The sequence below is a fragment of the Camelus bactrianus genome, chromosome 9 (assembly GCF_048773025.1).
Source record: "Camelus bactrianus isolate YW-2024 breed Bactrian camel chromosome 9, ASM4877302v1, whole genome shotgun sequence".
Taxonomy (NCBI): Eukaryota; Metazoa; Chordata; class Mammalia; order Artiodactyla; family Camelidae; genus Camelus; species Camelus bactrianus.
Genome location: NC_133547.1, coordinates 72540814 through 72566869, shown reverse-complemented (window position 1 = coordinate 72566869; position 26056 = coordinate 72540814). Strand labels below are relative to the sequence as shown.

General features: G+C 34.2%; 1 protein-coding gene across 5 annotated transcripts in view; it reads right to left on the bottom strand.

Moving 5' to 3' along the window:
• The window catches only part of RPGRIP1L (RPGRIP1 like), an 89901-nt gene that overhangs the window by 43791 nt on the left and 20054 nt on the right, over positions 1-26056 (bottom strand). For all 5 annotated transcript variants that reach the window (XR_012509300.1, XM_074370727.1, XM_074370730.1 and 2 more), the window contains exons 7-16: positions 24394-24499; positions 22235-22381; positions 20852-20925; positions 15347-15486; positions 10433-10539; positions 10161-10211; positions 9310-9489; positions 8651-8768; positions 3123-3575; positions 638-789 (exon numbers count right to left, since the gene is read on the bottom strand). Coding sequence is in view for 4 of the 5 variants with exons in the window: in XM_074370727.1 (XP_074226828.1) it covers positions 638-789; positions 3123-3575; positions 8651-8768; positions 9310-9489; positions 10161-10211; positions 10433-10539; positions 15347-15486; positions 20852-20925; positions 22235-22381; positions 24394-24499 (1528 nt within the window). In the remaining variant the exon portion in view is untranslated. The remainder of the gene's footprint in view (positions 1-637; positions 790-3122; positions 3576-8650; positions 8769-9309; positions 9490-10160; positions 10212-10432; positions 10540-15346; positions 15487-20851; positions 20926-22234; positions 22382-24393; positions 24500-26056) is intronic.

Here is a 26056-nt window from a genome sequence, read left to right as displayed (position 1 = left end):
AAAGAACATTCATTTTATATTCTACTTTGCATTTCAGAAACCTAACAGTTTCTGAGACAGCTGGAAAGAAGGAGAATAACTGAGGGTCCAATAATAGTTATTAATTCCCTTAACAGGAGAAATTGCAATGAAAGTCACTTGATGTGTAATAGTAGTACTGCAATTCTATTTCTCAAAAATGTCCTGGCTAGTACAAGGGAGTTCCTTTGTGGTGACAGACCAATTCTGTATCTTGATTGTGGTGGCAGTTACATGATTATATATACATGATAAAACTGCACAGAACTCTGCCTCCTCCTATACACACACACAAAAGTGCAAGTAAAATGTACAAAATCTGAATAAAATCTGTAGCTTAGCTGATAGTGTTGTACCAATGTCAATTTCCTGGTTTTGATATCATACTATAGTTATATAAAATGTTACAATTGGGAGAAGCTTGGGTAAAGGCTACACAGGACCTCTGGACTACTTTTGCTACTTCCTGTAAGTCTATGATTATTTCAAAATAAAAAGTTTAAAAAAAAGCCACTTGATGGCTGTGAAAGAAAATAATTCCAGTTTAAAGCATGATAATATAAAAAAACACTATAAAATTTCTGTGTCATAAAAGGGTCTTAAAGTCAAACAAGCTTACCTGCTGCATTTGCTCTGGCCCCTTAAAATTTGATGTTATGTATCCCAAAGCCTTTGCCCGCTCTCGATAAAGTCGAATTGCTTGATCCATGGGAACTCTTAATCGGAACCAGTATTCCACTGTGCCAAAATTTGGGATGTCTCCTTTAGTTCCTACAAACCAATACGTATCTCACTGTTAAAATAGTCCCATAAATCAAAATATATACCAGTAAAAATACATCAATGGTATTATGCATGGAAACAATACATTTTATACTGAGTAAAAAAATACATGACTTGCACAAATGATGTGTGATTGGCAAATAACAGAGATAAAGAAAATAAAGTTACTCCTGCAAGTATGAGTTTCACTGTGTGTTAAATATGATTAAATAACTATATCAAACTAGGTTTGAGAGAGTCAAATTTACTCTATTTCAATCCTTCTAAAATAGAAAGAAAAATCTAAACATTGAATCAAATACTCCACAGATTCTTTCTGATGCTATGGTATTTTTTTTTTTTTTTTTACTAGTTGTACTCAGTGTAGTCTGACACATACCATATGAAACCTCAACTTATAAATGTGATATTCCACATTATAGCTCAACTTTCAAGAAATCTTTGACACCTTCCCATTTTTGTACTGTGCCATAAGCACGGGGAAAAGCACCATAGCTCTGTCATATATAAATCGTATGTAATATCCACTTGCGTGTTTGCCCTGCACACCTTCAGAACTCCTTACAACTCAGCAGCTCAATTCTCTCCCTCTGTGAAGACTGCCTCTATGGCTTCTAGGAGCAATCGTTAAGAAAAAGGTCCTAAAAGAATGTTGACACACACATATATTTGTTTGTATATGCATAAAATTCTTTTGGAAGAACGCACAGCCTTTGGTGAGGGAACCCAGGGTAGGTGGGGGACAGGGGTGGGAGACAGATATTTTAATGTATAAACTTGTGTTTTTCGAATCATGGGAATGTACTGCCTATGCGATCAATAAAATAAAATTCCTCTCCAGAACCTAAGTCACTCTCCTTCCTTCTTGAAATGGTTTCTTCACTTTGCCCTAGGATATTATATGCTCTTGGTTTGTCTCCCACTTCACTGGCCACTCCTCAGTCTCCTTTGTTAGTTCTTCCTCTTCTTCCTGAACTCTAAATTTTGTAGTTTCTCAAGGCTCAGTCCTTGGCTACCTTCTCTTCTTCACGTATGTTCACTCTGTATGTGAAATTATCATAGGTCCAAGGCTTAAAATATATTGTATGCTAATGACTCCCACTCTCTTATTTCTGTCCCTGACCTTCAGAGCAGTGCATCCAACTGCTGAGGTGACATTTCCGCTTGGCTGTCTAACAGGCAGATCGATCTAACTTGTTCAAACACCATTTTTAGTTTTCTTCTTGAAATCTGTTCCTTTTCCAGGTCTATCTCAATAAATGGCCTCAGCATTCTCCTAGTTACTCACACCAGAAATTCTCACCTCCTCTTTTCCCTCATCACCTTACATTCAACTGATGAGCAAGTCTTCAAGGAACAGTTAATTAAATAGAGACTGAATATAACCACTTCTTGTCACCACTTTCATTACCATCTAAATCTGAGCCACCACCATCTTTTCACAGATTAATGCAACAGCCTGATAATGGTCCTATTTTCCCTCTTGGTTCCTATAGACTCTTCTTCCCACAGCACCCAGGGTGGTTTTCTAAAAGCTATGTGTGATCGTGTGGCTACCCTCCTCAAAACTGTCCAATGACATGCATCAAGCAGAGGAAAAAAAAGTCCACACTCCTCACCATGACCACCAAGGCTCTGTGGTGTGATCTGGTCCCAGTCTACTGCTTTGGTCTCATCTCTGCTCTAGCCACTGGCCTCCCTGCTGACTCTCCAACATGCCAGGTTTGTTCTTCCCTTGGGCCTTTGAACTTGCTGTTCCCTCTGCCTGAGACATTCCTCCCCTGGGTCCTGGCATGGATCTTTATTCAGGTCTTTACCAGTGTCACCCCCTCAAGGAAGCCTTTATCTAATTAGCAACCTTCCATCTCTCTCTTTAACCTCTTGCCTTGATCATTTTTCTTCGTATCTGATGATATGGATGTTTGTTTTATGGCTTGTCTTCCCCTCTAGAAGGAACACTAAGTGGGGGCTGGGGCTTTGTCTGTCTTGTTTATCACTGATCACTGTATTCCCAGTGCCTAGTGAGTGCTAACATGATAAGCTCTTAAAAAACATTTGATAAATGTACTATAATTAATGTTTAATCAAACAAAGTATAAATACAGTGAATAAACATTGCACTAATAAGCTTTAAAAAATTAATAGCCACTGTATTGACATTATCAATGACACTGAAGATAGTCCAAACAACTGTGGGCAACTCAGAGAACGCTGTCCTTACCGTAAAGGCACGTGGAATCAGTAAGAGACGATACTAATGTGGAACGCCATATAAACTCACCAGTAATTCAAACATTCTAAGCTTATAAGACTGTACTCACCAACTAAACTTGCTGTGCAAAATATCCGACCGCTTTTTTCTAGAATTTCATGGAATCTCAGTTGACATGCCGCAATTGTTTCATAATCTGTGCTGTAAGCTTGGTGGACCTCTAGAGTGATAGCATTTTTCTGAATATATTGTAAGAATAAGTCGTTAACATGAACAAGATATTGAGAAGTAAAGTTATATTCCGGATGAAGGCCCCGCACTACGGGAGTTGCCTGTAGTTCAAAATCATAGAAAGCGTAAGTACAGAAGGTGACAGGCTCCTTATCTCCAGATGCCTGTAAAACTTCGGAAGAAAAGGTTACTTTGCTGATGTGGATTTCAAATAGGTTTTCGCCTCGTTCTAAGTGAATGGTTTCATCAATTTCATCAACAGAGTCATCTGGCATGATTTCCGGTTTAAATTTGTACTGCTTGGTGCCATAGGCAATATCCTTTAATTGGGCTGCAAGAGAAGACACACAGTTTAGAGGTTTTAAACCACTGACGTATAAAGACACAAGTTGGCTTTTAAAGTGGTAGAAAGTCTGAGTGCTTTTGGTGAGTAGTCTCAATCTAAAATTCTGTGACTACACTATTTTTTCTGTAAACAATATTGCATTATAAAGAAATTCATCATTTATTTTGACATCACTTGTTAAACAAGAAAATCACAACTTAAGTGGTAATACAGGCTAAACTAGGGAAAAGAAAAAAGAAAAAAAGAGAAAAAAGGCCTTTGAATGAACAGTTGAGGTAAATATTTAGACTCCACCTGCCCCTTCGGCTCTCTGCTCCTATTATATTCTCTCCTGTAAAGTCAATTTCTCTTTCCACTGGCTCCTTCCCTTCAGCTCATTAAAGTACATATATTTTTCTGCTTTGGGGGAATAATGGATATGTTTATTATCTTGGTTACGGTGATGGTTTCACAGGTATATACATAGGTCAAATCTCACCAAATTGTGCACTTTAAATACGTGCAGTTTAAAGTATGTTAACTGTATTTCTACAAAGCTGCTTTTTAAAAAAGGTATCTCTTTTTAGATTAGAACATTCCCTCACACCATATACAAAAATTAACTCAAAATGGTTTAAAGACCTAAATGTAAGACCAGAAACCATAAAACTCCTAGAAGAGAACATTAGCAGAACACACTTTGACATAAATTGTAGCAATATTTTTTTGGATTTGTCTCCAAAGGCAAAAGAAATAAAAGCCAAAATAAACAAATTGGACCTAATTAAACTTAAAAGCATTTGCACAGCAAAGAAAATCATCAACAGAATGAAAAGACAACCTACTGAATGGGAGAAGATATTTGCAAATGATGTGACCGACAAGGGATTAATATTCAAAATCTATAAACAGCTCATAAGACTCGATATACAAAAAAAATAACCTCGATCAAAAAATGGGCAGAAGGCCTAAACAGACATGTTTTCAAAGATGACATACAGATGGCTAACAGGCACATGAAAAGATGCTCAACATTGCTAATTATTAGAGAAATGCAAGTCAAAACCATAATAAGATATTACCTCACACCTGTCAGAATGGCTATCGTCAAAAAGTCTACAAACAACAAATGCTAGAGAGGAGGTGTAGAAAAGGGAACCTTTGTACACTTTCACTGGGAATATAAATTGGTGCAGCCACTGTGGAAAATAGTATGGAGGTTCCTCAAAAAATTAAAAATAAAACTACCATATAATCCAGCAATTCCACTCCTGGGTATATATCTGGAAAAAATGAAAACGCTAATTTGAAAAGATACATGCACCCCAATATTCATAACATCACTAATTACAACAGCCAATACATGGAAGCAACCCAGGTGTCTATCAACAGCTGAATGAATAAAGATGTGGTATACCTACACAATAGAATATTACTTAGTCATGAAAAGAACGAAATTCTGCCATTTGAAGCAACTAGAGAATATTATACTTAATGAAATAAGTCAGAGAAAGACAAATAGTGTATGGTGTCATTTACATGTGGAATCAAAAAATGATATGGTATCATTTACATGTGGAATCAAAAAATGATACAAATGAATGTACACACAAAACAGAAACAAACTCACAGATACAGAAAACAAATTTGTGGTTACTGAAGGGGAGAGGGAAGGAGGGAGGGACAAATTAGGAGTATGAGGTTGGCAGATACAAAGTATGTATAAAATAGATAAGCAACAAGGATATATTGTATAGCACAGGTAATTATAGCCATTATCATGTAATAACTTACAATTGAGTATAATCTGCAAAAATACTGAATCACTATGCTGTAGACCCAAAACTAATATAATGTTGTAAATCAACTATACTTCAATAAAAAATAGACAAAAAGATATTATCTCTTTCTAGATACACATTTCCCACCATGTGACATCCAAATTTCTATAAAGAGTAACATATACTTGTGTCTCCAATTCCTCATCTAACAGACCCTCCAAACTTTATTCATGGAACTACTCCAGGAAAGGTCACCTTTGCTATCTGCTAGATCGAATGGACTTTGGTCTTTGTATTACTTGATTTCTTTGCTTAATTGACCCGGATGACTTCTTTGCTTAATTGACACTCCTCTTTTGTGAACTTCTGTCCTGACTTGGCTTCCATGACATTGTCTGCCCTGCTTCTCCTCCTACCTCTCTTCTCATTCTTTAAGGGTTTCTCTTTTTCTGCCAGCTTGCTGGGGTTCTTTTTATCCTCTTTTTAGTCTACATATTCTCAGAGGTAATCTCATCCTCTTTTATGACTTCTGTTACTATCAATATACTGAAAACTCATATTTCTTTTCATTTTTTAAAAGAATACACACACACACACACACACAAATATATATATAACGGAGGTCCTGGGAATTGAACCCAGGACCTCACGCATGCTGAGTATGCACTTTAGCACTGAGCTATACCCGCATCCCTTCATATTCCTATTTTTAATTTAGATTTCTTTCCTGAATTCCAGACCCACACATCTAGTGGCTTACTGAGCCCTCTGTCTAGATAGCCCCTAGGCTCATCAAACTCAGTATATCCAAAGCAGAATGTATCATATTCTCTCCTAGTTATTTCTGTACTTTGAATTTCAAGTGATGTTGTTAGCATTCATCCAGTTGCCTAAGCTACACACCACAGAGTCATCCTAGTTTCCTCTTTTTCTTTTATTCTCCCCACATCTGTAGTGTAACTGTTATTCAGAACCATTTCCTAAGTCTTTATCCATTTGTCCCTGTCCTCTGTATCTCCACTGATGCTACCTTACTTATACTCTGAGTGTTTACTACCCAGTTTATTAATGGAATCCAAACTGCTTCCTTCTTCCAAATTTTACTCATTTTCCCCAATACCTCTAGCAGAATCTCCAAAATGCAGTTTTGGGTGTACTACTCCCTACCTTAAAAATTCCTTGGTGCTTCTCTAGGTTAATAAGGTTCAAACTCATCAGGGTGGCACACAGGGCCTTCAAGACTTGGTTCTCTCCAGCCTTATTTCTAGCTTCTCCTCCCTTTACTAATCCTGAATTCCAAATAGATGGATCCACAGGCAGCTTTACAAATGAATGGCAGTGTTTTACAGTTAGGGCATTTTTACAGGGCTTCATCTACTGCCTGGGGAGCCTTTCATTGCTTTTACTCAGTGGTGAATTCTGTCATCTTTAAAGACTCCAAACCTGCTCTGTGCAGTCTTCCCTGAACCTTCAGGAATAAACAGACATTCTCTCCTCAAAGTTTCCGTGGTAGCTCTTGCATTTTCCTGGCCTCACACCCTTCACAGTAAAGTGTGATTGTCTACTTACTTGTTCACATCGCACGAGTTTCCGGAGAGGGTGCCTGAGCTTTTTTCCTATTTGTATTCTCACTGCCTAGCACTTTGCGTAGGATGCATTAGGAACTTGAGCATGTTTATGGAATGAATCAATGAATTTAGGAGATACATAAAATATATTGGTAAAGATTTAGTGGGACTTCACAGGAATGAAGTCTCAAACTATGTGATCGCCTTGTTATTCAGGAAAATTACATTAAGCAAATTTTTATTGAGTACTACTTGAAATAAAAGGAACACACTGCTCTTTAACTCTGGAAAACCTTGTTCAGTCAGATAAAGATGTTTTTAAACCCTTCTGCTTAGAGTAATGGTTCTCAAAGTGTGGTCCGGGAACCCCTGAAGGTCCCTAAAACTATTCTGGAGGTCTGTGAGGTCAAAACTATTTTTAAAATAATACTAAGATGTTATACATCTTTTTCATTTTTATTCTCTTACAAGTATATAATATAGTTTCCTAGAACCTATATGATGTGTGATTTCATTACAGATTGACTGCAGAAGCAGCTATAAAAACCCAGCTGTTTTCTATTAAGTTGAGACACTAAAAAGATTTGCAAAAAGGTTAAACAATTAAAAAAATTTAAAACAATAGCACTCTTGTCACTTTTGTTTTGTATGGAAAATACAGCTTTTAAAAAATAAATACTGCAATCTGTGTTAACATGTAAAGTGCTTAGTATTATTTTAATATGACAAATATTGTTTAAATTTCTCACTTTTAATTTCTAATATGATAAATATCATAAATATAATCTATATAAACAAAAGGCCTTTTGGGTTCTCAGTGATTTTTAAGAGTGTAAAATTACTGCTGGCGTAGTTCATTGAATTCAGGTACTGCATGGCAGAGAACATGAAGAGAGACAAAGTACTTATCACTGTAGAACTTATAATGTTGTCACAGAGAACATACAAAACTCCGACAGTGAAAAACACTTAAATAATAAAACCCTGAAATATATTTTTTGATTACATGAGAGTATCAGTGGTAAGTGCTAAGGTAGTGTTTTTCAAAGTACAATCTTGCACTTGCATCTGAATTGCTTGGAGTTGTTGCAAAACACACAGAATCAAGGGCCCCAAGATCTCCAGGGGTAGAACCCAGGAAGCTACCTCTGAAACAAGTTTCCCATGTAATTTTCATACTTGCTAAAGTCTGAAAATCACTGTAACGGCATTTCAAGTAGAGGGACGGATAGAGTAATTGGAGCCAGATTCCTGGCACAGGTGCACATTTATGTAGAATTCATAGCAGGGAAGGGTGTATCTTGGAGTCAAGGTAGAAAGGAGGTTCAGGTGGAACAGACAAAGGCCTGGTGGTGGGACTGAGCAAGATGAATCTGACAAAGAGCAAGCAGATTAATTTAACTGAGATGCACAGTTTGCTGAGAGGAGAAGTTAGAAATGCTGAGAGGAGAAGTTAGAAATGACGTGGTTACGTTTAGTCTGTAGTACTGTATAAAGTACTTTGAAATCTTGCCTGCAACACCGAATTCAATAAGTAGCAGGGAATTACTAAAAATTTTTGAGTAGAAAATTATCAGATAAAAGCAGCCTTTCTGATAAATTATTATTATAGTTAATAAACTGGAAAAAAAAGAGCAAAAAGAAATTGTGAGTGTACATTTGGATGATATTTTCAACTCTTATAAATATCATTCCTCTAGTAACTGTGGACAAAGAATTGTGCACATTGTACCTTCTAGTTTCTGGATGCGTGCAGCTCTGATATCAAGAAGATGAACATACTGTTCCACTTTGAGTTCATAATCTTGCTGCAAATTTTCCATCTTCTGGGTCACTGACTCAACTTCCATCTAAAAAAATAGAGATAACAAGTTTCATTACTTACAATTAGTTCCACTTTCATTTTTTAAAGCAACTAAGATTCAAGCATTTTCTAGATCCTAGGCATACCAGAAGCTGTAAGCCATCGTTTCCTGACTTCAAAGAGCTTACAGTTTAGAAAATTATGCTTGGCAATGGTCATAAATCAGAAGTAAAATCAACAAAACTCTGGATTCCTTTTTAAGGAGGTAATATTCCCATTTGTTAAAAGCTAATATAACATGTGGTTGTGGCAGGACTTCAGGAGAACTATAACCCATTTGCAGAATGAGCTAACACTAGTCGTAAAGGGGGAATTCATTGCCACTATTCATTCTCTAAAACCAAGGACTCAAAAAAAAAAAATTTGTTTTTAAACTATTTAGTCTAAGTATCTAGCTACAAGGCTAAACTCCAGGCAGGTGGTAATATATGATAACAGATTGAGAATACATGATACTGTTGAGAAATATCAATCATTAGTAGAAAATTATAAAAAACCTACCCTCCCAATTTAGAATATTACATTACCTGATAATCTTTATTAATTTTATGTTGCATGATTAGCATGTTTCTTGTCTTTTCCAGTTCTTGCACTGTTTCTGCATGAGCCGCTTGCAGCTCTTTCATGGAACGCTCTAGATCTTTATTAATTTTACTGTCTACTTTCTCTAAAAAAGAAAGGTCTCCATTTTTTTGTGATTTTTGAGCCTAAAATAAAAACATGTTTTATTACCAAGAGTTCTAAAATGTAATTGTGAATTAATACGGATGTAGCAAGAAAACAATCATTAATTGAAAACAGATATATTTCCATTTCCTATCAGGAATAAAATAGTCCTGATGTAGAATATATGTTTGGAGAGATATTTGGAACAACTACAGAGAAATAAAAAAGTTTATTACTTCATGACTTAAAGAATCATGAACACTTATTCCTATTTTTTCATTTGATTAAAATCTACACTGTGATAATCTAAAAGGAAAGATATATATTTTCTTGTGTCTTTTTGTAAATAACAGAATATCCCAGAACTGGAAAATTTCTTCTGGTGACATATATAATTCAATATTTTACTTAAGATAATAGGGTGCACCAAGGTGTCTCAGGAAAGAAAATTGTTGATTAGTTTTACAGTGGGGCACATAAAAGTAAAATGTTTGTTACACTTGGAGAAAGTGCTTTAAATAAGAGTTTTTGAGGTCTACTTTAATGTAATTTTGATGTCATTATGAAATATGTATATGCTGTAACTAAATGTCACCTGACCACTTTCCTGAATAATTCATTCTCTCAGTATAAAGGTTACAGATAAGGGTCAGCATTATGCTGAAACAGTTATATGCAGACATGAAAATCATAGTGACGTTCAGAAAGTTACCTTTATAAGCAGGAGAGCTTCACTCAATTCATCAGCATTAATATCACTCTCCTGCAAAAGACACAGTCAGTAAAAGCTCACGATATTAATGGAAAGTACAAGAGATATTCCAACTATGCAGATCACCCTCATGGAACATAAGCTGCCATAGCATGAATTAATCAACTAAGTAATATATTTGTATTCTTTTGCTTTGTGGTATAGTGTTTTCTTTACACAAAATATTTAGATAAAAATTTGGAGTTCATTTTCTAAATAAGAAAATAGTTCACCTGGTTGTAAAACTTCATGCGGTTTTTAAGTTCATCAAGTTGTTGCTTTTGTTCCAGGTACTGTAACTGCAGTTCTCTATTTTCTTGAATAACTTTCTCATTTTGGTCTTAAAAATAAAGTTGACACAATTAGGAAGGTAAGTGAGAATGAGGTATAGGAACACATTTTAAATTAACTTAATTCATGACACACACCAAGCTCGATCCAGCATTGTCCTGGCCGCAGGGGAAATTGAGCTAGCACCTAGACAAAGGCAGCAGGGGAGTGAGGAACAAAGGAACACTATCATGTGTCCACCATATGATTCACTTGCTTATCAAAAACTTAAGACTTAGGTTCACAGTATTAATATAAGGAAATTGTGGCCTCTGGGACTTCAAAGGAACATTCTATCTAAAATACCTAAGAAAATATGTTTCTAAATCTATGATTTCTACTTACTTATTAAGGGTCCTGAAAGGCATGCAAAAAAAATTTTTGTCTTTTAGTTTTTTTAAAATTGACTTCCTTGAATTTTCTTTTCCCAATTTAGCATAAAGTCTTTTTGTTAAAGCAAGATAATTTCTCTGGTAATTACTCTGGATCCATAATTTTCATCAACCCCGCTTTTAATAAATCCGTTAAGGTAGGAGAAGTGGATTCTCAACCAGTGCATGGTAGAATCAATAATAATCCACACGTGTTCTTTATTCATTGCGTTCATGTTATTAATTAGAACGTGGACTCAGAGCTATCATTAAGGAATGGAGACGGGTTACGTTTGCCTACGTGCTCATTCGCCATGACCCATGAGCAGGGGTACAGGGTAGAGCTACAGAAGACAGCAAATCCATAAAGAGACTAATTTTTCACTCCCTGCATTAAATATGCTTAACTTAAAAAAAAAAGCATAATAGCTAGCTAACAAATCGGTTCTTTAGTCCCACGTTCTTAAGTATACAATTCACTAGAGTTCACTGTGGTGGTCAAGTGTTCCCCTTTGCTGGTTCCCTATGGACTAACTCTAAACCATGTCATCCCAAGTGTCTTTACTAATTTCATCCTGCTCACAAAAGATTTATGATTATCTTAAGTCCTCAATTCAAGTTGTACATTTTTGTTTCCTTTTCTTAAAAAAAGGGGTATCAACATATTTGCCAAGAATTCTTTACATGAATACATTTGCACACTGACTGCATTTTATACAAAAATGTCTCTGGCTTTTATAAAGCTTTGTGTTCCCAAGCCATAAATACTACATGTAAGTAAAAACTGTAAATTACACACAGTTAAGAAGACATGGACTAAATGTGAATATTTTTAATATCACATATTTCCTGGCAACCTGAAAAGTTAAAAAAAAAAGTAACCCTAGGGAATGTATAGCCATTTTAATATCAAATACGTAAATATTTTTCTTATTGATGAAAGGTTAAAAGGTTATCCTAGAGTATAAATATTAAGTGAACTAAATGAAAGAATTTCCAAATGTGAACAATACTTAGAAATTTAAAGGTCAAATATTTGTCTCTAAACTAAAACTTAGGATAACAATAAATATGAATTCTTACGAGATAAATTTGCTCTTTTGGTTAGAGAGTAGAATAAGTATGTAGAATCCTTTGTTTTATGTTGATTAGGTTAAAACAACATCCAGATAGAATGATTAGGTAACAAAAAAGAAGGTAAATATGGTCAGAAAGATGTGAAATCAAGGTCCCGAGGATAAAGTAATTTCCTTCTCTGGTCAGTGAAACTTTTAGGGGTTCTGAGGGGACCTAAAGTGTAAAGATGACTGCTCCATCTTCAGACACAGCATATTCTGCCTATTATTTCTGTGCTCTAGTTTTTCTATTCTTTCAATTTTTCAGAGCAGGGTCCTAAGAATAATGTACTACTGGTATAAATAAGCTTATTCAAATATTTCTTCCTTTACTGATTTTTGTTTCAATTTCTATGTTCCCACTTCACTGATATTTTTAAAACTAGGGCTTTATTAGTGGGAAAATAACTTATTAGTGGGAGAAGAAAGATATTACTGAATATCAGTAACTCTCCCACTGAATTTTATGTAGAATTATCTCCTATATTTTTCATTTCTTATACTGTTAATTGGGGATATAACTCCTGGGTCTTTAAAAAGTACGGAGACGCTACAGTTCAGAGAGGAAATAGACTTGCTGAATTATAATATGAAAAATCAAAGCACCCTGTACAAGATGAAAAATAACCTCTTTACGGAATGATTTGACAAAAAGCAGGTTAAGCTAAACAGCATTTTATCCAAATGAGATAACATTTCACTCTTTTAAAATTATGTTCTTCAAGCACACCATTAATAAGCAGAGTGCAGAGAACAATTCAACTAAACAATTTTCAGAGCTCCTTTGTGCTAATATCTTCAGCTGTGATCAATATAACCATATGCATTATGCTGAATTATGCATTTCAGCTAAAGATAGAAAGGAACGTTCAAAAGCAGGCCCTTAAACACATGCAGTTAATTTAAGCATTAACCAAATGCAAACTGCATTTACATATCCTTCCCCCACATATTCACACAATCTGAAACTAATTTGTACCTTGAATAAAGAGGTGAGTATTCTTTAAAAATAATTTGCCAGTTAGATGAATGACTACAAGAAGCCAGGGAAACATCTTCTGGCAAAGAACACTTGATACATGAAAAGGTAAATGTGTGAAGAGACTTCAAAGTAAAATTAAATAATTTCAAAATCTGTAATACAAAAAGGAACTTTCTAAATATTAAAAGATTTCCTTAAATAGACAGTTTCAGTTTTTTGTTTAGCATTTCCCTGGGGAAAAAAAAAAACCTGGTTTAGAGGCTGTGCTATTTTTCTTATAATCTATTGTAACATTTTCACAAAGAAAACTTAAATTATCAGACCTGTAAATTTCAGGTATTCAAGCAAAAATAACTAGAATCACAGTTGCATTAAAAATAAAGATTCAGTTCTAGCAATTTTTCTTAAGAAAATAATTGGATAGAAGCATAAAGATCTGTGTAGAAAGATGTTCATGATATTTAAAAAAACTGAAGCTATTTAAAAATTCATCAATAGAAGATTGTAAAACAACCTATGGTACATCCTCACACTGGAAAACTATGACAGCCATTATAAATGATGACGTTGTGAATTTATATTTGTACTCAAGGAACAATTTCATAATAAATAAAAAAGCACATTATAAAATTATATGTATACATACAGAAACAACTCTGGAAGGATACACATAAAAATATTAATTGTGATTATCTCGAGGGTTGTGGGATTGAGTGATTTTTCAGAATTTTTTTGTTTACTGGGCTCTTTAAAAAAAGGGTACATGAGTTATTTTTATTACTCAAACAATCTGAAAAAGACATAAAAAAAGTAAAAAAAACAAGATGAGGAATGGACTAGTTGCATTAAAATAACTTAGCAACTGTAGTTTCAGTAATTTAAAAGAACCCCCAGAATTAATCCAACAGCAATAAACAGGTTATGTAAAAAAACACTGCCAAGAGTCTATCGTCTTACAAGTTTCTTTCCAGAGACCAATTCAAATGTCTAAAGATAAGAGTTTTGGAATTCTTGATACCTAGGGAAGTACAGAAAGCACAGAAACAAGAAAAGTTTATTTCATTTCTCTTTTCTTTAGAAAGAGAGAGGAAATATCGAGCAATTCCACTTCAGTGAAAGAATTTATTGAGCAACTACTAAATAAGGCACTCTGTTAAGTAATCAATACTACACATTAAAATCAGGACGATGGATCTTTGACATAAAAACTTTTAAACATCTACCCAGTCAGAAATCATGTCACCATTTTATTCTCACAGTCTTCTAGAGAAAAATTCATAAACCATCTGTCATCAAATTTAGGCACTTGGTAAATAAATATTGCACACATATTTCATTGAAATTAAGACTATCGATTATTAGATGCATTCCAATTTCAGACTTCTTAAAATGTTGAAAAAAAAGTCAGACCATAATTTAAAAAATGTTATCAATTATAAGATGCCTCCCAATTTCAGAGTCTGCATTAAACTTTTACATGTTCTCATGCAACTGTTGGGAATGTTCAAAAGGAGCAACCTTATTATTGTATCACTGGATTTATCTAGTGGATGAGCAAACAGATACAACCCTTGGAGCAAATAATTCATGTCCCTGGTTGTGCATTTGTGTGTATGTGAGTGTATGACAGAGTAAAGCAGACATCTACTTTAATTATAACTATTTTACTTCAATGAGACAAGAGGGGTGAGATCTGGGATTCATGACCTGAAACTTATTAATGATTATTATTTTAGCTGGGGAATCTTGACAAGGCTTCCTGGTATTTAAGTTCTCTGTCACAGAGTAGAATTAGACATCTCACTGTCAGAGAGATCTTCCCTGGTTGCCAGATCAAAAACATCCAAGCAACGATTTCTACCACTTTCTGTTGTCTTACATTGCCTTTTTTCCCCCTTTTAACCCACTGCACTTGCCACCACCTGATGTATCACATATTTATATAATTATTGTCAGTTTCTCCCTATTGAATGTATGCTGCATGAGGACAAGGTTTTTGTTTTACTCACTGCTGTATCCCCAGAACTTAAAACAGTGCCTAGCATGAACTGGTACTCACTTGTTGACTGTTGAATAAATTTAGGGAAATTAAACAAATTAAAGACAACCTGAACAGGATTAACTCAGAAAAAACAATTCCTTTGGCACATATGCTAAACTGAGTAAAGAGAAATTCTGAGCAATCAATAAACTCCTAAGAGTGGATGGCTGTTAACACAGGCTGTGTCCCCCGTACGTAGCAAGGTGCCCAGCAGAACAGTAGGCGCCAAAGTACTTATCGAGTCAGTGACTAACAGGGAATAACACGCATGTCTGAAATGAATAAGTCGGTAGTCATTTTACATGTACCTCTTTCAGTTTTTAATCTGTCAAGGATTTCAGTTTTGTCTGTTAAATCAGATTTCAGAGCAGTCTCCAGTTGAGCAATCTGTACTCTCAGCTGCTGTTCCTTTAACTTCCATTGCTCTTCATGGGCAGCACTGAAGGCACTGCAAAACACACGTGACATGCAAGGAAAGCTTGGAAATCAGCTTCAACCGAAAATAATAAAGAGAAAAGCTTTTAGTGGCACAGAGACCACTGTCATCATGTCTTAGGAATTAAGTAAACATATGCTGGTCTGCTGCTGTTGAAACCAAGGCGCCTTTCTCAGGCTGCGGTTAGGGAACATGAAAGAGTTTGTGGGATGAGCAAAGGAACTGGCCTTAATTTAGAGCTCTAAAGTCAGAAAAGTTGGCAGTGAGCAGCTTTTGTGGGACTAGTAAAGGAATTCAGATACCGTACATACTCCAGAGGAATCCGCAATTTCAAACCTCAGCAGTAGACATCGGACAAAACCATTCTCTCCCACGAATAAACCCACTTAATGTGGAGAAATGGAACTCTCCACCTGATCTCTAAGTCTAGAATCTGAAACTTTTAAAGAGTCTGTGATAATAACAAAGTTACAAAATACTGGCCACAAAATGACAGCATATTGAACTGTAAGACGGCAATTCTGATTATCAAGAAGCAGTGATAATGCAGTTTTTGTCCTAAAAAGCAAAGAGCAATAGGCTAACACAAATAGTTTTACTTTAACACATGGTTGGGGTGAAAACCAAGTAAGAACACCTTAATAAGAATGATGTAGACAGAATTATTGCTCCTTAATAAAAGTGGAGCAGTTTAAACTATGATTAAAATCTACTAATGGTCAGGACCAGCATATTGAAAGAACCAGCTGCAAATAACTAAATGATATGCAGGAGGTATACAGTAAACATTTGTTTAGGCCAGTAGGTTCCTGAATGCTGGTCTAAATGAGACACTGGTGCTAGATTAAAAACGAAGGTCCTGGGGCCCAGGAATTCATAGTTTTATAAAGCCCCCAGGTGATAGCCAGGTTTTAGAAAAACTGGTCTCGATCTGAACTTCAGCAGAAAACTATTATCTGTGAAGCTTGATATGACTGAATAATTATCAGCAGCTTTGACCCTACTACTTATTTTAAACCCAGTAAATGAAGCAGAAATATACAAAACCTGGTTTTGTACTGATGAAGTAAATGGAAAAGAAGCTTGTTATTGAAAATTGCCCTTCATGTTGCTTGCAGCTAGTCTGAGGTTTTATTGCAAAAGAGATACTTTTCTGGGAGGCACAGCTTTCAAAAGAATAAAGCTGTGTATTTATTTTATAGTTTGAATGTTTTTATTGCATTTAGAATAATATGTTCTTAAAAATAAATGGAATTATAGAAGTTTCTCTAAATATGACATCTGTTTCTTCTATCAATGTTCTCATTTCACACATGGATACGGAACCTTAAAAAATGCATGAATCTGATATACCAATATTTAAAGTTAATTTTATCAAAGGTGGAATTACCTAGGTTTAAATGAAATCCAAATAAAATATGTACTTTAAATACTAAAGAATATTCCCTTCCATTTTCATTTTTTAATAAAGAACAAACATATTTCCATGCCTGGTCAAATTATATACACCAAATACATACATATATATGCATATTTGTGAGTGTATATGTGTGTATGCATGTGTGTGTCTCATATTATTAAAAACATGTACTACCTGGAAAAAAAAATTAGCATGATGAAATAGGCACAACCATACATTATATCAGCCACCAAAAATTAGAAACAGTAGTGTTCCAATAGCATTAGTACCAGCAAAAAGATCACCAACAGTTAATCTGGCAGAAACATCAGAAGCTGTATGTGTTTAAATTAAGAACAATTTAGCAGCCTGGTTTTTCCAAACCCACAAAATACTAGTGTAAATCAGCATAAGTCACTCTGAATTTAGTCCACTGCTATCTTCCCTCTAAATTTAGGATTACATTCCACTGGAGTTTCATGAGGAATTCCTTTTGAATTTACTGTATTCCTCTATGCTTGGAGCCATCTGTGTAACTATAAATGGTAAACCACATCTGGCTCCATTTTCTTTGTAGAGGCTGTGTACATGATTAAATCTGCATATGAGAACAGTCTTTGAGAAACTTTTATTCATGAAAATGTTTTTGTATATTGCCTACAGTGACAACTGAGCGGGGAATCATAGTTGGTCTTTGTGCACAATTCATTGTTGTATTATGTTGCAGGAGTGATAAAGTTATCAGCCTACGGTGGAATGCCCACCATGGTCAGCATACTGTAAACACACACCCTTGGTCAACAACATGATAAGATTGAAAAAAAGAGCTGAAGAATTCATCTCCATCCTAAGATCTTTTTGCAGAGAGTCTATGGGTGGTCAGTAATGCTCCCTTAAACTTTGATAATAGATGACTATCACACTGTAAAGACTTGAATCACCCAATTCCTAAAACAGTTAATATCATCTTCAAAAACTAGACCAACTCTTCTTTTAAATAGGCATTAGATTAGTATCTCTCAGGGATTTAATACTTTAAAAATCACTGAATTCAAACTCTGAGTCTCTGAATTCAAACTCAAGTTGACTGAATCTGAACGGGATGGTATCGGGGGTTGGGGGAGGGCAGGTGTGGAAGTTTCACAGGAGTGGTGACACCTACATTTTCCGGGCTATTGATCTACATCACAGTTGAAGGACTATTACATTCATCAGCTAAAACTATATTGTTCATCATCCTATAACCATATTAACTTCAAAAATGGGACACAACATAAATATATTATAGTATAGAATGTCTCTCTGATCAAATAGATTTAATTGCAAAAATTTTATTCTGAATTTTTTAAATGAACATTCCTTAAAGTTATACTTATTTCTTGGCATTGTATCAAAAATATTTTAATACATTAAAAACAGTTCATACCAAATACTTACATGAGGATTTTATCTTACCAGATGATTCTCTAATATGTCATATGTCAAGTAATAAACAATTTCAAAATATCACTTGAAAAAGGAAGATGAGAATGCAATCTGCAAATCACATTTTTCTCCTGAAAACTTGCCAATTTTGAATAACAAACAAATGCTTTCCTTTAAAAACATGCTATCACTATGACTAGCCAAGCAAGGAATAAGTGTAATTTGTGATGAGCATTAGTTATTGGTAATGATGAAAAACATCGCCATGAAATACAAGAGCTGTAAAGAATCTTAGGGAGGATGTTGATTTTTGTAAAGTTTTTCCAACCATGCTTCTGAAAACATATTATATATGAAAAAAATTGTGTCAGAGAATTTTATAGTTCTATTTACTATCATGTGTGCTTGCTGGGTTTTGTGCCTAAGTGACTTTTTTTGACACAAATGTTTTGACACTTATTATACACATTTACTTCCAAACACCTCACACAAAATTCAAGTATAAGCAGCATAATGAAGTCTGTTTTTAATGTGACAGGAAAAAAAGGTTGCTCAAGCATAAAACATTAAAAAAAAACAACCCTTCAAAGTCAGATTTACACTCTTAGATCATCTTCTAATATGGAAAGATAAAGTTTCATGGTGATAAACTACATATGAGAAAAACATGTCTTTCTTAAAATTTCATTTATGCACCATTGCTAGCTAAGTTTAATGTTTTTAATTACAAGAAAGTATGTTCAGTAAATCCTCAAATTGGGGGTAAGTAGAAAAATGTATAAGTAATGACCAAATGGCACTTATTTTCATATGTTAAGACCATGTTAAATTATTTGAAATTACAAGATGTTGAAGATAAATATAAATGAATAAAAATATGTGAATTTATGACAGTTGTTATTCCATGAATGTTTCCCTTTCTCATACACAATTTTCCATTGCAATCAAAAATCAGAGGGATAGTAAGGTGCAGGGAAAAAAAATTCAAGTTTTAGAGTCAAAAGAAATAAGTTTTAGTACTGTGCTAGACTCTCAGCAAATGCCACATGACTGTCAAGTCTCCTAATTTTTCTTGAGTCTCAATTCCCTCGTTTATAAGAGATGGGGATAACATCATTTTCTCTGTTATATATAATGTGGTGGCTGTGTGATTTGTACACTGAAATTCAAAATTTTCAAACACGTAACTACCAAATACTTAAGTACATAACAATATAAACCTATGTGTTGTTCTATAGAGATGGAAATACTGTAAAACAGGAGGTGTAAGAAATGCTTTTGGTAAAATTAACCAAGGCTGATGAGAGATGGACCAGAACAAAGCACGAGGGCCAAATCACCTGGAAGGGGGTCCAAGGCAAATCCCACCTAAAGATTTTCAGTCAGTCTAGCCTTGCTGGAGAGCCCCAGGTGTTACTTTAAGTGATGTCTGAACCTGCTGTTAGCCACCCTTAATATAATGAACCACTCTGCAGAGATAATTAACACTAGTACAAGCGACATAGATGATGCATACCACTGGAATGAGATGTAACACTAATTTAGGTGTCTTTTCAAAGTCAGCCAAAATCAGAGCCTCCCCTTACACTTTTTAGGTATGATTTCTTTAATTTACCAAAACTAAATTTAGTTTATAAAACATATCAAACATAAAACATAGACAATTAAAAAGTTAAAGGTATATCTGTAGATCAGATGGCTATTTTCTGGTGTTTCAAATATGATCCATGAGAAGTAACTGCTGAACACCAGCTCTAACATATATATTTCAATATATATAAAGTTTACTTTCATGTAAACTGATATGTATCATTTATCAGCATCATACACTTTGAAAAGACTTAAAAATACACACAGGCACACATCTGTATCACTTAACTAAATTTAACTGTGAAGCCGAATTTTATTGCTAACATTATCAGAAGGGATTAATTTTTAAAATACCATAATTATGAAGCAGATTTAAAAAAGTGAAGCAGCTTTTTAACATTTATCTTAAGATAAAGATGCTTGTGTTTCTCTTTATAAGACACAGAAATAACTGTAAGTGAACACCTCTGCTTTTCCACCAACAGAATTACTCTCAGCTAATAGGCTGGACAGCCCAGTGGAGGAAACACAGGCTTGGAGAGACCAAAAGAGGTTCAAATACAAGCTTCATCACTTCCTAGCTTTAAGAACATAGGCAGATTTACTTAATCCTGTTTTCCTTTCATTGTCTGCAAAATGGACATTTATAAAATCTGCATTTCCAGGTTGTTGTGAGAAAGTTACAACAACTTATGTATTTAGCTTACAGTTTGTGTTCAATAAATGACAGTAGTTGTTACTGGCAACAAAGGGATATGGTTTTCTTAGTAACAGACTGCCACTCAGGTTAAAGAACTTACTACTAGGGCCTAAAAAAGCTTATTTTTCTTTTATAACATATATAGATTTCCTGCAATCATCTGTTGCTAATTGTTTGGTCAATATGAGGTATTCTGACATCCAATGCTTTGACAGAAAGATCTCAAACAAGAGAAGGAGAGAGCACATGGAATCATGGTTTACCTGTTATAAAGTTTATCATAGTTTTCCTTTAAAAGTTCCCGTTCCTTTTCTAAGTCATGAATTCTATCCTGAAGCTAAAATGAAAAAAAAAATTACACATTAGGTGGTTATCATATAAAACCATGTGGGGGTTAAAAAAAAATGCAAGGAAGCTAACATGTTTCAGTCTTGATTTCTAACTTGCAGCTGCGAACTAGCCCACTTATATTGTCTGTATTTAATTTAGCACTAATTTTTTCCAAGTTGTTAAGTAAACATGAAATTAATATTTCTGTTTTAATTTAGTAGGAACGTATGCACTGCTTTATAGCAACATGTGCCAAAACTCAATAAAGAACGTGTTAAAAGCTTGCTGTTAAGTCTGAGGAAACATAATATTTTTTACTTTCCTCTCCAATGAATTTCATCATTACATTCATTTTGTATTTATTTCCATTTGGCCCCTCAAAATAAAAGGATGAAGTTTTCTTTTGGCTCATGGTTCAAAGTGTGTCAATTGCTATTTACTCTGAAGATACAATTTCTCATTTCACCTAGAATTTATTAAGAGCCAGTAGCACATCTTTTAAATGAACGAATAAATAAAATTGTACACCTTGTTTCATCCCGATGAATAATAGTTCTAGAAATAAAATCAGGGTAATAATTATATCTTTATGACTAAAAGGTAGCTTTCTGTATTTATTTCTAGTATTTAAGTTTCATTCACCAGTATATTTTACTGTTACAACCTTTTCCCATGGATCAGAGTACTCTTAAAATTCATTCCATTTTCAGAATTCTCTTTTGATGCTAGTATACGACACCATAAAAGATTCTTCCAAGACGAGAACAGAAGGTAGGCATCTTATTTCATTTCCATTCTCTTTAAGAACAAGTTTAACAGCCTACAGAAAAAGATTGTGCTGGCTGGGAGACATGAGAAGCAACACGAATAGGAAGATGAGTTTTTAAACAACTTCCTAGAAAAAAAAACAATTTCACAAACTTGCTGATGCTGGGAAGAACATCCTTCTCCTTAGAAACAGACATATTCCTATAATTGTTCTGATATCTCCAATGACTAATAAGTTGTTAAGGCTGAGAAAGTTAAGTTCCACAGGTAATCCTGCATCCATTTAAAAATGTTATGGGTTTCTTTTCCCTCAAGGATCCTTAATCCTTTAGATAAATAGTGGGTCTCAGCACACTTGCAAGGATTTTTAAGCACCAATTTGCCATGCACGTAATATACTGACTATATTTTGCTGTGCTCAGAGTGTCATGCATGTAATTTAGGATTTTAAAGCCAATGTAATATTTGAAATGTCTCTATTTTACTTTTCCAAAACAGTTCCAGAGAAGTTTTAATGCAATGGATGGCTAAACTCTTTCAGAGCTTACCTCCTCTATTCTCCTTTCAGAAAACGTTATGGATCGCAATTGTTTCTCAAGACTGCAGCATTTTAAACGCTGCTCTTTAAGTTGCATATTTAGCTCATCTCCATTTGCCATCAAGGCATCATGGCTGATCCTGAGAGTTTTTTGCTTCTGAAAAAGAAAAAGGAAATCCTTTCAAAATTATTTTCAGATTCTGCTTTGAATGAACGATTACCATTCCATAAATGAATTTACTCCTGAAGTTCATGTTACACAGTTTATCTTGACCTCACAATGTATATATGTTACTGTCTTAATATGCTATTATACAGTGTACAGTTTCTCCGTAAAAGGCACTCTTGACCAAAGTGTATCATGAGGAAGAAAATAGTTTAGCACAGAGTCATACTATGCAAACTGTTTTTGTCTTTGTTTTATTTCCTACTCGTTTTTTGACTTGTTAATAGTGACTACTGAGTAAATTAGTTTTAGTAATTAATTTTTTTTTCTTTTTGCTGTGCTCAGAGTGGCTGGACATGCTGTCTAAAAATGTTGCTGCATGGGTTAAAAATAAATGCTGACCACAGATATTCAAACTGAAAAGATTTGTCACACCATAAAAACAGCCAGCTTCTAATTTTAATACACTTAAGTCAAAAATTTCAATTCAGTAAAATAGTTACTGAAGTCTCCTTAACTTTTAAAATTGACTTGGAGGGGAAGGATATAGCTCAACTGGTAGAGCGCATACTTAGCACGTGTGAGGTTCTGGGTTCAATCCTGGTACCTCCTCTTAAAAAAGTAAATAAATAAGCCTAATTACTCCCCCTTCAATTGACTTATTTATGAATATGTCTTAAATTCAATTTTATATACTTAAATGCCACATACTTTTTTTTTTTTTACAAATAAAAAGGTGATTATACTAAAGTATTTTCAGAGTCCATATGACCATAACATATAATATCTCATCTGCTAATTAAAATCACTAAACTACTGAAGTTCTTCAATTATTTAAAAGAAACATGGGTGTTGAGCCACTTAACTGCTATTTTTGTTACTCTTGGTATGATTATAGAATACTACCTTTAACTAGCTTTCTCTGGGCTTTCTGCCTTATTGAAGCTGTTGGTCTGAACTTCTCAAATCTTTACCCACTGTCAATCCCAAAAGAGGTACCTGTGCTATCGAAGACACTTGCTATTCATGGTATTTAAACAAATACCTTGAGTCACTGTTAAATGGAAAGCAAAACAGTTGAAGTGATAAAAGAATGCAAAAATCACTTTTTAATTCCCTTCTTTTTAGATTTATTTCAACTATCTGTATTTTTAATCTTTTTCCTGCAAGGATGGAAAACACGACCCAGAGCACGGTTTAAAAATATTTATCTCATTCAATAGTGAATTTAGGCTTCAGATGACCTTATGCTTTTCAACACTTTACTGCTTTCCTTGTTTCAGTACTTCAAAGAAAGTACTGCTTAATATGAATTCTGCTCATCTGGAATGTTTTGGAGTTCATTAATTCCAGAACCCATGTTAATTATGCAGTGCTAATAAATAGGAGCTCTCTGATGGCACATTCCTGTGGGGCCACAGTTCTTGTTAAAACAACCATGGGGATAAAAGTCCTAAGTATTGTCAACCTGAAAGGTTAGGATTAAAAAAAATAATAACACTAACAGTTGTCAAGATGGGTATTCAAACATTTTCTGATACTGGTAGTGACAAAACAAAACACCACATATCAAAAAAGATTTAACAAAACCTGATTACTGACCTACTCATTACCTGGATCTATCTTGGATATTTCAGAAATGCTTAGAACTGAAGATATATGCAAATACATCTAAACCTTCAGTGCTATGTGCCCACAGGATTTCAGTCAAAAGGAGTTAAAAATAACTTTTCTGGACATGAGATGATTTATGATAAATGTGCTTATTATTTTAAGATGACACAGCTATTTATAAAAAATCCAAGCAGTTAGTTATTTCTTTAGTTACTAAGTAATAAATAACTAACAATATATGAAGTGAAATTATACACACTCGAGAATAAGAAGGGCAATCTTTAAAAGTTACTTTTTAGTGTTATGACCATTCTACTTAAAAAAAAACCATGAACTCTATTTTTGAAACTTTGCATCTATGTATCACCATAATAAAATAATCACAGTACCTCTTGAAGCTGAATAAATTTTCCTTCCATTACTGAAAGAGCATTGCTTTTCTCCACTAGCTGCTTATGAAGCTTAATCATTTCTACGTTGTCCCGAATGTTTGACCTTCAAACGATGTATTTAAGAAAAAGAGAGAGAATAAAAAATGTAAGACAGAAGGAAAATAGTCTGTCGTGGGACTACAATTTTTCACTGTACGTTACCTAGAAAAAAATTTACACTTGCATTATCAGTCACTGAGGTTTTTAGCTTATTACACCTTCTAAGGATAGATTTATTGTTTAAAACCAACCAATAATCATTCTTGAACTTTCCTTAATTCATAGACTCTCAGAGTTTGAAGGGAGCCCCAAATTTAATGACTTCTATCACCTCTACAACAAGGGATAATACGAATTTAAAATCATTTTCCAGTGTCCTGAAAGATGGCGCAAAAGGCCATCGGTCTTTAGCACAGCCATTGTTCCACCACCAAACTGCTTATTTTAAGGACGACTATCATACCACTTTTCACTAAATGAAAACGTGCAATACAGCCACTCATCTTCCCACCACTCCCTCAAAACAAATGGTATCATAAGATTACCATTTATTGGCGTTTCCTCCTGGAGTTCAGACTTTCCAAAATATTTCCAAAAAAAGTGACTTAGCATTTTATACTAATAATGCCCAAAGCTGGCATTTAAATATGTTGCAGATGTGCCTTTAGCTGTAAGAGATCATTTAACGTCCACAGGGTATATAGAAACTCTATATCCTGCAATACTAGTTTGTATTTTTCCTACTGAGATTAAAGCAAATGTAGAATTTAACAGGAAGATCTTGTTAAAGGTTAATCATAGATCTAAATGAGTCCCTGTTTTCAAAAGGCATTTATTTTCCTGACAGAGAAAGGTTCCTTAATTTCATATGTTTTACATTCAAAAGTATCTTAAAAATTGTGAAGCTTGGTTTTAGACTTCATCTTTTAAGAAAAAATAAACATAAAAATTTTAAGTTCAGAAAATTATTTCAGTATTTAAAGTGAGCAATTTTACTTCCAAAACTTACTAGTATACACATATTGGAAAAATTGTCACAATGCCCTATTGGAGCCAGAAAATGGACTACAAAGCTCACACATCTGTAAACCAGCTGAGGACTTGAAATACTTAATTTTCCTCTTTGATATTTGAAAGTTCATTGTATTTTGGCATCGGACAGTTAGTTGTCTTCACACAGAAGATAAACAAGTCCAAGAACCTGGATCTTGCCCAGGGTACAGTCTTAACACAATGTTAAAATAATTGTGTGTCTAAAACATGTTATCTAGTAGTTCTGAGCACACAGTCAACAGTGCACTCACTAACATTCCCTCAGTATTATTTTTACTCACTAAAAAAACTATGAAGGGAAAATATATTGTGAATAGGAAGAAAATATTCATATTTTTCTATATTAAAAAGTCAAAATAGAATTTATCTGTCTTCCCCAGAACTACTTGGTTTGACTAATCCACAGAGTGACATTTATTGATACAAAAGGACAGAATACTATTCAAGTAATTTCAACTCTTATATTTTCAGCAGTATCTGATATTTTATTATACTTGTTTTTAGCATGTAAATATTTTCAAGAAGACATATATATAAATGAGATATGTTTGAATAATAACTATTACTT